This window comes from Macrobrachium rosenbergii, chromosome 50 (assembly GCF_040412425.1).
Source record: "Macrobrachium rosenbergii isolate ZJJX-2024 chromosome 50, ASM4041242v1, whole genome shotgun sequence".
Taxonomy (NCBI): Eukaryota; Metazoa; Arthropoda; class Malacostraca; order Decapoda; family Palaemonidae; genus Macrobrachium; species Macrobrachium rosenbergii.
In genome coordinates this window covers 38774207-38786706 of record NC_089790.1, presented here as the reverse complement: position 1 = coordinate 38786706, position 12500 = coordinate 38774207, and the positions used below count along the sequence as shown (strand labels likewise).

General features: G+C 35.7%; 1 protein-coding gene across 1 annotated transcript in view; it reads left to right on the top strand.

The window, feature by feature from the left end:
- The window catches only part of LOC136832859 (dynein axonemal heavy chain 5-like), a 401416-nt gene that overhangs the window by 337093 nt on the left and 51823 nt on the right, over positions 1 to 12500 (top strand). Inside the window, 3 exon segments of the mRNA XM_067094521.1 lie at positions 6914 to 7053; positions 7351 to 7473; positions 9067 to 9223. Of these exon segments, the coding sequence (XP_066950622.1) occupies positions 6914 to 7053; positions 7351 to 7473; positions 9067 to 9223 (420 nt within the window).

Here is a 12500-nt window from a genome sequence, read left to right as displayed (position 1 = left end):
GTGACAAGGTATCCAAATGCAATTCCGGTGAGATGTATAAGTGCCAAGATGATTGCTGCGAAGTTGGTGGGGTTTTTTCTCGAAGTTTTGAATACCAGAAATTGTGCAAAGTGACCGAGGAACGAACTTTACTTCTAAATTGTTCCAAAATGTGATGAATTTGTTAGGGATGAAACAACAGTAATCAACTGCTTATCATCCGGAGACTCAAGGAACCTTGGAAAGGTTCCATCAGACACTGAAAAGTAGGTTAACAAAATAATGTTATGAGACAGGAAGAGAATGGGATGATGGTTTACCCTTAATGTTGTTTGAAGTTAGGAATGCTTATCAAGAAAGCATGGGATGTTCACCTAATGAGATGATTTTTAGTTGAGAAGTGACGTCCGTTGAAGATTCTTATAGAGAATTGGGAAGAAAGTCAAAAGGAAATCCAAGGAGAATATGTGAAGAACTTGAGGAAAAGGTTAAGAGAAATTAGAAAATTCTCTTTAGAAAATCTGAAAATAAGTCAAGAGAAACTGAAAAGAAGATATGATGCTAAGACTAACTTAAGAAGTTTTAGTGTAGGACAGCAAGTTCTAGTGTTCTTGCCAGTGAAAAGATTTCCCCTTGCCAATACATTTCAAGGTCCTTACAAGATAATAGAGAAGTGATCGAACTTATGTGATTGAAACACCAGGAAGATGAAACGACAGAGGAAGATACACGTGAATCTTTTGAAACCTTACTTCTCAGAGACTAAAACTGAAACAGTGTCAGTAACACTGACAACTTCATCCACAGAGGAAGAGGATGTCTACGAATTGGGAGCTGAAAGCAAGGTGGACAATTCTTCAATATTGGAAAATTTGGAGGCCATAGTAAAACATCTAAGTGTTGAGCAAAGTAGTGAAGTGAATTAAGTGAAGTGATTCAAAGTTTCTCTGAAATTTTTACAAATGTGCCTAGGTGTACCAATCTGATGGTGCACCAATCTGACAAAGCATGAGATAAAGATCAGAAGATGGAAAACCTTTTAAACAGAGAGCATATCAAATATTCGCCTTTTCATTGGGATGTTTTAAAGAAAGAAGTTGAGTATTTGTTGCAGCATGGATTAGTAGAACCCAGTTCAAATCACTACAGTTCTCCATGTGTGTTAGTGAAGAAACCAGATGGCTCAATAAGGATGTGTATTGATTATAATTTATAGGAGGCTAAATTCCATCAGTGTGGCTGGCAATTATCCCTTGCCTCTTATAGGTCAGATACTTGATAATACAGGGCAAGCCAAGCTTGTTTCCAAGATAGACTTGTTGAAAGGGTATTATCAAATTCCTTTAGATGAGAATGCTAAAGTGCTGTCAGCTTTCATTACTCCTTTTGGACTGTATCAATATACTGCTTTGCTGTTGGGTCTGATGAATGCACCTGCAACATTCCAACGAGTGATGGATCAACTGCTAGGATCCATAGAAGGAGTAGGTGTACAGTATACCTTGACCACATAGTGATTTATTCTAACATGGGAAGAGCATCTGAAGATTTTTAGAAAAGAGTTCAAGAAACTACGGGAAGCAGGATTAACAATCAAAAGGAAAAGGCCTTCTCGCTCCTGTTTACGCTAATGTAGAAGGTATCCGTAAGCATACCCCCTACTACCAGGAAACCGCCACAAAGATTTTCGGGCATGGGTGGATTTTATTGCTGATTCTGTCAGAATTTTTCAGCTGTAGTAGCTTCCTTAACTGATTTAACCAGTCCTAAGACAAAATTTGTTTGGACTTCAGAATGCCAGGAATTATTTGAGAAGGTTAAAGCCATTTTAACTTCAAAACCAGTACTTCCAGCTCTAGACTTCAATAAGAAGCGTGTGATACAAGTTGATGCATACGACTGTGGAACTGGAGCTGTTATACTTCAAGATGATGACAGTAATATTCTACATAATATTCTACATCCAGTTTGTTTCATGTCTTCAAAATTGATAAAGCAGAAAGTGTATTCAACAATACAAAAAGAAACATTAGCATTAATCACAGCACTGAAAAAGTTTGAAGTGTACGTGAGCAGGCTCAAGAATGAAGAAATTTTAGTGTTATCAGACCACAACCCCCTCATATTTATTCAGAAAATGAAGAATCAAAGTCAGAGATTGACCAGGTAGTCTTTGTGCCTGCAACCGTATAATGTAAAGGTGAAAAGCAATTCAGATAAAAAAAATAATGTCATAGCAGATTATTTATCCTGTTGTGAATCGTTGGATTTAAACCCAGAATAACCAATCTTCTCGGGAAAGGAATCTCAGGATATTCTCTTGTAAAATGTAGAAAATATGATTTTTCTCGAATATTATGATATGCTTTATAGTTGTTGTAAAATTTTTTCCTTATAAAAGAGATATTGTGTAGTATATTCGGTATATTAGTGATAGTTATGTAAGAATGTCTTTGAATTGTCAGATCTCACAAACATTAATGATTTAGATAACTTAACAGCGTAAATTATAATTAATAATATCTATCTTAATAATAGCGTAGTAGCCGGAGAGAGATTTTCAGGTCAGACCAGACGTTCGAGTTGTCATCACAAGTGACAAGTGCATTGACAGATATTCGCCCAGTAGCTTAAGATTTTGCCGTAGTCAGGATAAGAGAAGACTCACGTTCTTCGTCTTTTTTTTTTTAACATGCCAATCATAATTAGCCATGTGCGTGCTGTATTGGTAGCGTTCATATCTCGTCCAGTACGATTTGCTGTTCGAGTCATGTATGCCTTTTTGAGAAATACGAACGAATTACTGGAAGTAAAAGCACATGTCTTAATCAATTGTATAATGCTTTTGAAGGTGGCATCAGCCGTGTCTTATTCCCAAAATATTTTAGAATGTTCTATGAATTTCGCTCCCAAAATGCCTTAATAATGACGTCATCTAATTGTGTTGCTTCTAACTGGAATCCTAAAAAATTTGCTCATTCTGATTTCAGAGTCCATTTGTGTGGTCTCTCTCTCTCTCTCTCTCTCTCTCTCTCTCTCTCTCTCTCTCTCTCTCTCTTTCAAAAGAGAGAAGTTATTAACGTAAGATATTGTGTGGTCATCGATATTAATCTTAGTTTTTGAGATCTGATAACCATGGTAATTAGTGTTTCATTGATAATGGCGCCTATCAATAAAGTGTGTTTGGTGAATTTCAAGCAGCTACAATTGGGGTAATCTTATGTAAGTTAAAGTGACTTACTTATTACTACCATGGTATAATGAGGTCAATATATTGAGGGATTTTTGCTTTAGTTAATTTATACTCCATTTTCATTTTATGTCTTGTGTAATAGTATGTTCTTAATGTCGATTGAATTTTTTTATTCTTTTTGAATCACTTGTTTGGTTCTTTGTGAATTTAACATTTTGCCATATTTTTATATATATAAATCTCTTAGTTTTATACATTTTATATAGAAGTGATTTAACATTTACTTACTTAGCATCTTGAGTATTTCTAATTGTTTAACATTGCGTACTTGATTTAATTTCAATTTACATAGATTTTCTTTTCAAATCTTAAGCATTTCTTAATAGTTAAAATTTTGCTTAATTAATTAACTTTCTTCATAAATTAACATTTGTGATTTAATCAAGAACTAATTCGATATTGTGTTGTTTTTAAGTAATAATTTTTTCTTTAAAAGTGAGATTGTCAATTCTGATTATAAATTTTGAATTTAAAAAATAAATGTTTGTGTTCAGTGTTTTTACCATAGTGTTTCATCTACTAACCACCAGTGATAAGATTAACTGTGTGCACAAGGCATTTTGATAAACATGTTTTGCTTCTGTAGTTTTGCTGATGTGACTCTAATCTGGGGAGATAGTTAAAGTTGTTTGATGGAGTGATGCCCTATTACTTTAGTACATTTCTTGTTTAATTATTGATACCTCACACTAGTTTAGATAAACGTAGTCTGATTTCTCTCATGATTAGTAAGTTTTTTAAGCGATCACTGTTACCTTTGAGGTAATCAGTCGTAATTTTATTGTTATGAGGGTTCAGGTATCTGGCTGAAGTAGGATAAATTTTTGAATTCTGTGAATGGTAGTGTAATAACCAGATACTTGGAACACTCCACGACTATATGTATATGTATGTATGTATGTATATATATATATATATATATATATATATATATATATATATATATATATATATATATATATATAAATATATATATATATATATATACACATACTGTATATGTCAAAATTATATATCTATATATCTATATCTGTATATTCTTATGAAATCGAAGGTGGTGTGGAGCTGATCAGGTTCTTTTGATCTGATATTACAGATCAATACCACTATGAAAAAACTCCAATGAGTAGAACCGCGGACAACCAACACTTTAAGATAGAAAATCTCAGAGAGGATACATAAGACACTTGACAAAAGTTAACATTTTAACACAAAATATGTTCACCTTATAATTACAAACCCCTCTGAAAACTGAATAATGTTGGAGAAAAACCAATACATACATTAACAACAAAATGCCACACACAACCTAAGTCGCCTACCTAACTATCACGCTAAGGCAAAGCGAAAGCAAATAGTAAAAGGTAGAAAACGATCTTTCCCAAACACACGATATTAGGAGACAAAAAGTGGGAAGGAAACCTTAACCTACTTACAATATACTATGAAGATAAAAAGACCTATTAATACCCTATTTGCACGTTGCAACCATATATTTCGGACACTTCTTCTGTGTCCTTGTTCACTTGTAAAATATGGAAAAATGTGACAAGAGCGTAAAGAAGGCATACGCATGTGTAAGAGGACCACGTTGGCAGTATGCAGATGACTGTTGACCTGGGATGGACGGAAAATAGGCTATTCCGTTGTGTTTAGTGGCTTGCTATCTCCTGTTGGTGTCGAGTCGGGTGGGCGTATTCTTTGGACCACCTGCTTGAGAAGAGGCCCGAGGATTATTAACTCGTCGATGACATCAGATTTCCGGTGTTCTGACAGGTTCTTATTTTTGGTTTGACTGATGATGGCAGATTCCAGCATCTTCTTTATGCACGGACAGCTTTTTTTTTTTTTAACTAGCCCTGGCCCAATTTAATTTATGGTGTGGCCTTAATCCCCAATATGCACGAAAATCCCCTGAACTCTCTGCAGCATATCGTACTGATCTTTTGAGTTCTATCAATCTTCGCTAGATGGATCTGCCTGTTCTCCCAGCATCCAGCAGTGGTTCTTTCGTGTATAATCTATCTGAATGCCTTTGGACCTCTTATCAACCTTCTTAAGAACCTTCTCATACTTCCCGTACAAAACGAAATTTATAAAAAAAAATAAAATTAATAGTTTAAACACCCCCTTGAATAACATCAACATGCTTGGTCTTGACATTGAATTATTGGTTATTAAACCTTCCATCGCCAAGGAGTTGTCTTTTCTAAAGAGGAAGTTACAACCATTTGAAGAACATTTTCCTCTTGACATTGACAAAACACTAAAACTAGTTAACCCTCGAGTAACTAACAATGTTTTCACTTTTAATGGTAATTTTTATAAGTAAAAGTTTTACAGTAGCATGAGCAGCCCCCCGTCCCCCCTTCCAGTGAACCTTTACCTAGAATACTTTGAAACAAATTTTGTCGTCTATCACACCTTTAATATGACCTGACATAAGTATGTAGAAAATAGTTTTATATTCTGTGACAAATAGCTGGGAAGATTTCAGTGAAGCTTTTCATAGACTAAAGTCACTAACTCCGACCACAATATTTAAAACAGAACGGGAAAAGGACCGAAAATTGCCTTTCCTTGATGTATTAGTCGTAAGAGAGCAGAATAGATATGTCTTCACAGTCTATAGGGATTCTACTTTCCACGATTCTCCATAAAGATCATGGTTGGCTGCAATCTATTTCTCAGGGGTCAAAGGATATGTTCTCATGGGTATCTAGAAAAAGAATTCGTTATGATCCGTCAACATCTAACGAAACTGCTCTACCCACCATACATTATCGAGGAGACTATTAACAAAGCAAACAAAGTATTCTACAGAGGTTCCACAAACAACAAACAAATGGGTTCCAACGACAAAATAAATCTTCCTTATGACGAGAATATCAAGAAATCAACTGAACATCTTGAATCTAAAAATCCATTCATTTTTCATTATCCCAAATCCTTTGGGAATTCTCTTGAATAAAGAAGAAGCAGACGCCGGAGTTTATAAGATGCCATGTAGTAATTATAATGACATTTACGTTGAGGAGACAGGTATATCCATCTCATAAAAATTAATAGAACACAAAATATCAGGAAGATTTGCTCCAGAGAGCTTGGGGATTTTCGTACGTATTAAGGAAAGGTCATACCATAGATTGGAGTGAGGCCGAGTTGGTTTTCAACAGTACCTGTCCGTTACAAAAGGAAGATCCTGGAATCTGCCATTATCAATCAAACAACAGGCCTCTTCTAAAGCAAGGTGTTCCAGCGAATACGCCCACCATACTCGACCCAGACGGGAGCTAACGAGGTCCAGAGCACAAGGGAATAACATAGTCTCCATCCATCATGGGTCAACGGTCAGCTACTTACCACGAAAGTCGTACTGCCACAATGCAAATGCTTTATATATACCTGTGTCACACTACATTTGTCCATATTTTGTCAGTGAACAGGAATGCAGAAGGGGAGGTGTCCAAAATATATGGTTGCCATGTGTACACACAGTGTTTTTATATATATATATATATATATATATATATATATATATATATATATATATATATATATATATATATATATATATATATATATATATATATATATATATATATATATCACTTAAGTGAACAACTGTACAACCTCTCAGCACGGGTAAAGTATTATTCATATTTCCATGCCTTCCCACAGGGTGTGTCTTGGGTCACTGTGTGCTACATGCTGGGAGAAATCCAGTACGGTGGACGGGTCACGGAAGATTTTGACAAGAGATTGTTGCTAACGTTTCTGCATGTTTGGTTTAATGAAAGACTTCTCGCTTCTGATTTTCGGTATGTCTACAAAATACGTCCCTTCAAATAATTCATTGATGACAAAATCCCTATTTTTGTTTATTGGAAGAGGATTTTTTTTTAATGTGCGGAGCACACAGCATAAAATGTGCTGTTGTACGAATATAAGAATGAAGTTAACATAGGTCACAAACTAATTAACATTATGTGAGCACCCTTCCATAAACAGTAGGTAACAGGCGCTTCTTTGGAATAACGAAGAAATAACGAAAAACACAGAGATGATAAATCTTGGCTTGATAGAGAAGCCCTATTAAATTTCATCTTATTCGGCAGATTTTTCCAGGGTTATGGCCTCCCAATGTGCAAGAGCCAGGCAGACTACCTGGAGTTTGTGAATCTTTTGCCACCTACCGATTCTCCTGAAGTTTTTGGCCTTCATACGAATGCTGACATTACGTGAGTTAAATTTTTTTTTTTTTTTTTTTTAGTTCACTTCAATACAATTTAAAATGTGCTACTGAAATCTGGTGAGCAGAACGACCTATGATCTCTTTAGATTGATAAGTTCTGATGGCTCCAATTCTAACCTAATGAAATGGCATCTTTTCTAGCCGGTGTAGAGAAGTAATAAAAGATCAGGAATGTTTTCCATCTTTTTCTTCCAGCCACCTGGTCTTCTCGAAAAAGTCTGAGATTCACGTTTAACATTCAGAAGATCGGATACATCATAACTTTTGATCTGATTTCAAAATAATTTTGTTATGGCAGGAATCGGCCACATGATTTTGTTTTCTCGAGTTTGCATTCAACTTCGGACAAAATTAAATTTCATTTTAAAGAGCAATTAAACTACAAATTAAGTAGAAGAGATGGATGGCAAATACGTTTGGTTTAGTGATTCCAGAAATTGAAGCTAAATATAAAGGAGCACAACAAGTCATACCTACAGAAAAGGGAACGTAATGTCTTTACTGACTTTACTGTAATATATACCAGCCTTATTTTTTGTTTCATTTGTCTGGACAACCTTCAATTGCTTGTTTTCTTCAAAAATAAAAAAGTGATGGGATGTTGACAGACGCTTCTATAATCAGTTCTTTATTTATAATTGTCTCATGGCGGCCTAAAGCTTCATATTCACGGCAAATATGACACAATAAATATGATTGCAAAAAGGACGCCCTATTGCTATATATATGGCAGCGACGTTGATCTGGGAAACTTCAACAGCGAATGAAATCAGATCGCAATGATAAATCGGATCTTTTAGCAGATATTTTTGGCATGTCATTGTTTTATTATATGAATTTTATTACAGGTTTTGATAGGATGAAAATAAAAAAAATGAAATCTTTGCCATCTAATTAATATAGATTACAGAGTTCACCATATACAAATTAAGTTACTTGGGTTTCTGAAATCTGTAATAGTAACACATTTTTTAGATGCGATTGTAATCATCCGCTGACCCAAATGACTATATGATTGGCCCATCAAATTAGTGAGGTGGCTGACAATCAGGATCCTAAACCGGGAGTCATTTATCACCTTTCTATATATGAAATGCAGGTTTTAGATGAATTATACAGTGCTTCAGTCAAATATTGTATGCAGAAGATCTCGATTACACTGATTCCTATACGTTCGCATCAGGCTGTCATTGCTTAAAGTTCCAGATCAAGTGCTCTTACAATCAGTAAAGAAAGAGGTATCAAGTATATTGAAGACGTACATTAAAAACTCATCGATTTGCAACTCACAATTTGCTGTTACTTTTCATATGATCTTTCCGGTGTTCAGGTTAACCCCATTCTCATTATCTGGATGGCTTACTTTTGTAGTCTTATATTCAGTATCTACGTGCATAAAGAATAATAACCTAATCTTTTTTATACATTTTTCTAACTTGCAAATGAATATTTTAGTAATCATTATTCAGAAAAAGATACCGGTATTTTAAGCAATCCAGCAATACTTTACATGTTTTTTTATGAATATCTAGCATTGGACATCACTCTGAAAAACATTCTATCTCTCACTCTCCATTAGATATCAAATCAACACTGCTAAAGGGATCTTGGACACAATCCTCAGTATGCAACCGAAGGAGGGAGGCCAGAGAGGTGGCGAGACCCGTGAGGCTGTGGTCTCTCGATTAGCCAACGATATGTTGTCGAAGTTGCCTGAGGAGTACAACATGCATGAGGTACGTTTCGAGAGGAGTACGCGCACATGAGAACTGCTTGAGATAACCCATCTATTTCAGTTGCTGGAATGTTACCGGTGTCTTGCTTGCTACGACGACTTTTGGGTCTCTTCATAAGCTCCCTTGAAGCTGAAGGTCTACTACAGATGTCCGGAAAGCTTGGGTTTTTGCAAGGCAATGGCCTTAATTGGCTGTAATTACAAGCACCTGAAGCCTTCGTGTTGAATCTAAATATTAAATTTTGAGAGATTAGAGATTTTGGAAAAGTTGATAAATCACATTTGAAATTAGCGAGTCATATTTAAAGGTCAATATTTAGCTGTGATATTCTATTGTCATTCTTTATATACGAGTAGTAATGTTTCGATATGTAGCACTAACTTAGGCGAACGTTTTTCCCTCTACTTAATAAAATCTTTTGACAGTCAAGACCAGATGTGAGTGCAGTGAAATGGCAATTTCACTGCCCTTTACGAAAGTACCAGGTATAATATATTCCTGCTTATAATTCTTGAGATAATTTACTGCAAAACTGAACAACTCAGGGGAAAAAAAAAGATCGAATTTCAGTCGTATGAAATAAGAGTATATGTGATTACTCAATTTGGATTTACATACATCTGTTTGTGTATGTGGATGTATATAAAGTGTAAATATTTTTATCCACCATTACTTCATTAATCCATTTCTTCTGATAGAGGGTAACACCAAAGAAACATAATAAAACGTTCACTGCTTCATTTATATTTCAACTTCCGATTTCTGACTGGACCCCTTGTTCATATTATCCACTTCAGACACCTATACAGAGGCCTCATCAGCATCGCATATAGGCTCCTTCCCCCAAGAGACAGGCACTCCACTCTTCACTTCTAACTTGCAAGTAGTCTAGCTATTCCAGAACAATGAGACTCCTTCCCTCCAACATTTCATTTATGCCATCTATCCAACCCTTTCTAGGTTATCCCCTCTTCCCTGTACGGTAAATGCTTTTGAATTATACTTTAGTTTGCCAACCTATTGGCTTTCATTCATCCTGCAAGAGCTAATCATTTCACTTACTGAAACATTTTTACTGCTTCTTCCTATCTCCATATTTTTAATTCTTTTAATTCCTCTTGTGCAACATACACAAATAAAGAAATTCATTTCAACAGCTAAACTTTACTCTTTCTTTCACATTCAACATCCATACTTCACATTCATGACGTAGAATTGGCTCAGGAATCCCTGTGTGTGTCCCAAGCTTAAGTTCCATAGATGCCTCAAGAATTGTCCTAATTTTTTGGCACCTATAATGCTACGTTTGCTCATCGATTCTATGCCTCACTTCTTTCCTCATTCAGGCATTTTTAGAATTATTTACTCACTAATAACATTCACTTCCATTCCTCCACCATCTACGTTAGCACTGATTGCTTCGCCTTCCTTGCTTCCACTTACCCTCACATTCAAATATGCCCGACTCATTCACAAATTTTTGCAGTTTGTCTTCACCATCCCCAATCAGTATTGTTTATCTGTAAACATCAACCATTTTGCAATCCATTCACAACCTGCTTTTACGCCAAACAGCAACTCTCCCATTTGCATATTCTAACACATACGTCGCTTCTAATATAAAAACTTTTAATTGCTCTCAACAATTCATCTTCCTTACTGTGCAGCACTCCTCATTGTCTCTTTGCTGATTCAGTCATCACGATTTTCGAGGTTCAGGCATGCCACATACAACAATTTTCCTTTACTTTAAGACTTCTCATATAACTTTCAAATCAAACACTTGAGCCACACGCTTCCCTCCTTAAATAAACCTGCACTGTTCTTCTGCTGTATACTTGTCTTCTCCCCTACCTCAGGCGGATGGGACTGCTGAATGAGTCTGAAGCTTTAACTATTCTTGGTGTAACTTTTGACTCACATCTAACTTTTGAGAAATATTTAGTGAAAGTGTCAGCAAATGCTGCATGAAAGTTAGGTATTTCACGCGAGCCCTTATATATTTAACGCGAGCCCTTATATATTTATAACAGTGATAAAATCAATGCATCTTGTTTTAGGTCATTTGTCCTTTTTTTACTAGAATATTGTTCTCCGGTGTGGAAGTCTGCTTCTGACAGAGATTTATCTCGTTTAGGTAGCAGTTACAACTTGGACCATGGATGGATGGTCTATTGTTTGTAAATTTTTCATAAGTTAAATTTTATCAGAGATCTTTCACATTTACAATTGATCCCTGATCTCCTTTTCCTGCTGGTAGCAACCATATTTGCTGAACATCAGCACCAATATGCAGTAGATATTCCAGAGGTCCTTTATTCCTCACACCGTTGGACTGTGGAACAGCCTCCTGAGGATGTTGTGCAACTGGAATTTCAAAAGTTCAAGGGAAGGTGCAGCGCATCATTACTCTGAAACGATGCTCCTTGAATTTTAATAATTTACTAACATTTTTATCTGTCTATATTTACTTAATTTGATGATTTATTTTTTTTCTTTTTTAATAACTTATCCCTTCTTTCTCTATATCCTATTAACTTCTGCTTCTTCTTTCAAATGAACACCATGCTCACTGGAAGCTTGAATTTCAAGGCAGTGGCCCTGTGGGCTTGTTCTATATAAATAAGATTCATTACCCTCTTACCAACTCTACATTCCAAAACTTGATCAGCTAATCCCATCACCTGACATCAAGTTTTACTTGCTCCTTATCTACTCATTTCACCTCCTAGTCTTGAACCCTAGCCTATTCTCCTTAAATGCAATACTCACTTCTTTCTTTTCACTCTATTATTTTACCTTCGTTTGCAACAGCATTCTCAGTTCATTTTCGCTTTTGTTTAACTAAATGATTATCAGATATTCTTACAGCCGCTCCTCTTCTCATCCTCATATCCATCAAGTTGCTCTTCCAACTGTTCACACTTTTTCTCACCACTTTCCTATTCTTAAGTATACTTATAAATGTACTGTCTTGGAAATTGTTTCCAACGATTAAGCCCTTTCCAAACCTTTCCATAGAACTCTCTTCATTCCCATTTATTCCCAAGACTCCATACCTACCAATAACGCCCTTTCTTTTGCAGTCACCAATCTTTTCATTTGGGCCAACTAGCATTTTCGCCTTTTATGTCCTCGACACCTAGCAAGTAACAGATTATGATTATCTCAAAAAACTATATCTTCGTCTCTGATTTTTCTACTCCTCTGTCATACATGCTCACTGTGAGTAGTTTTCCTCCTGCCACACTCAGTCTCAACAACACAGTACTTGAGC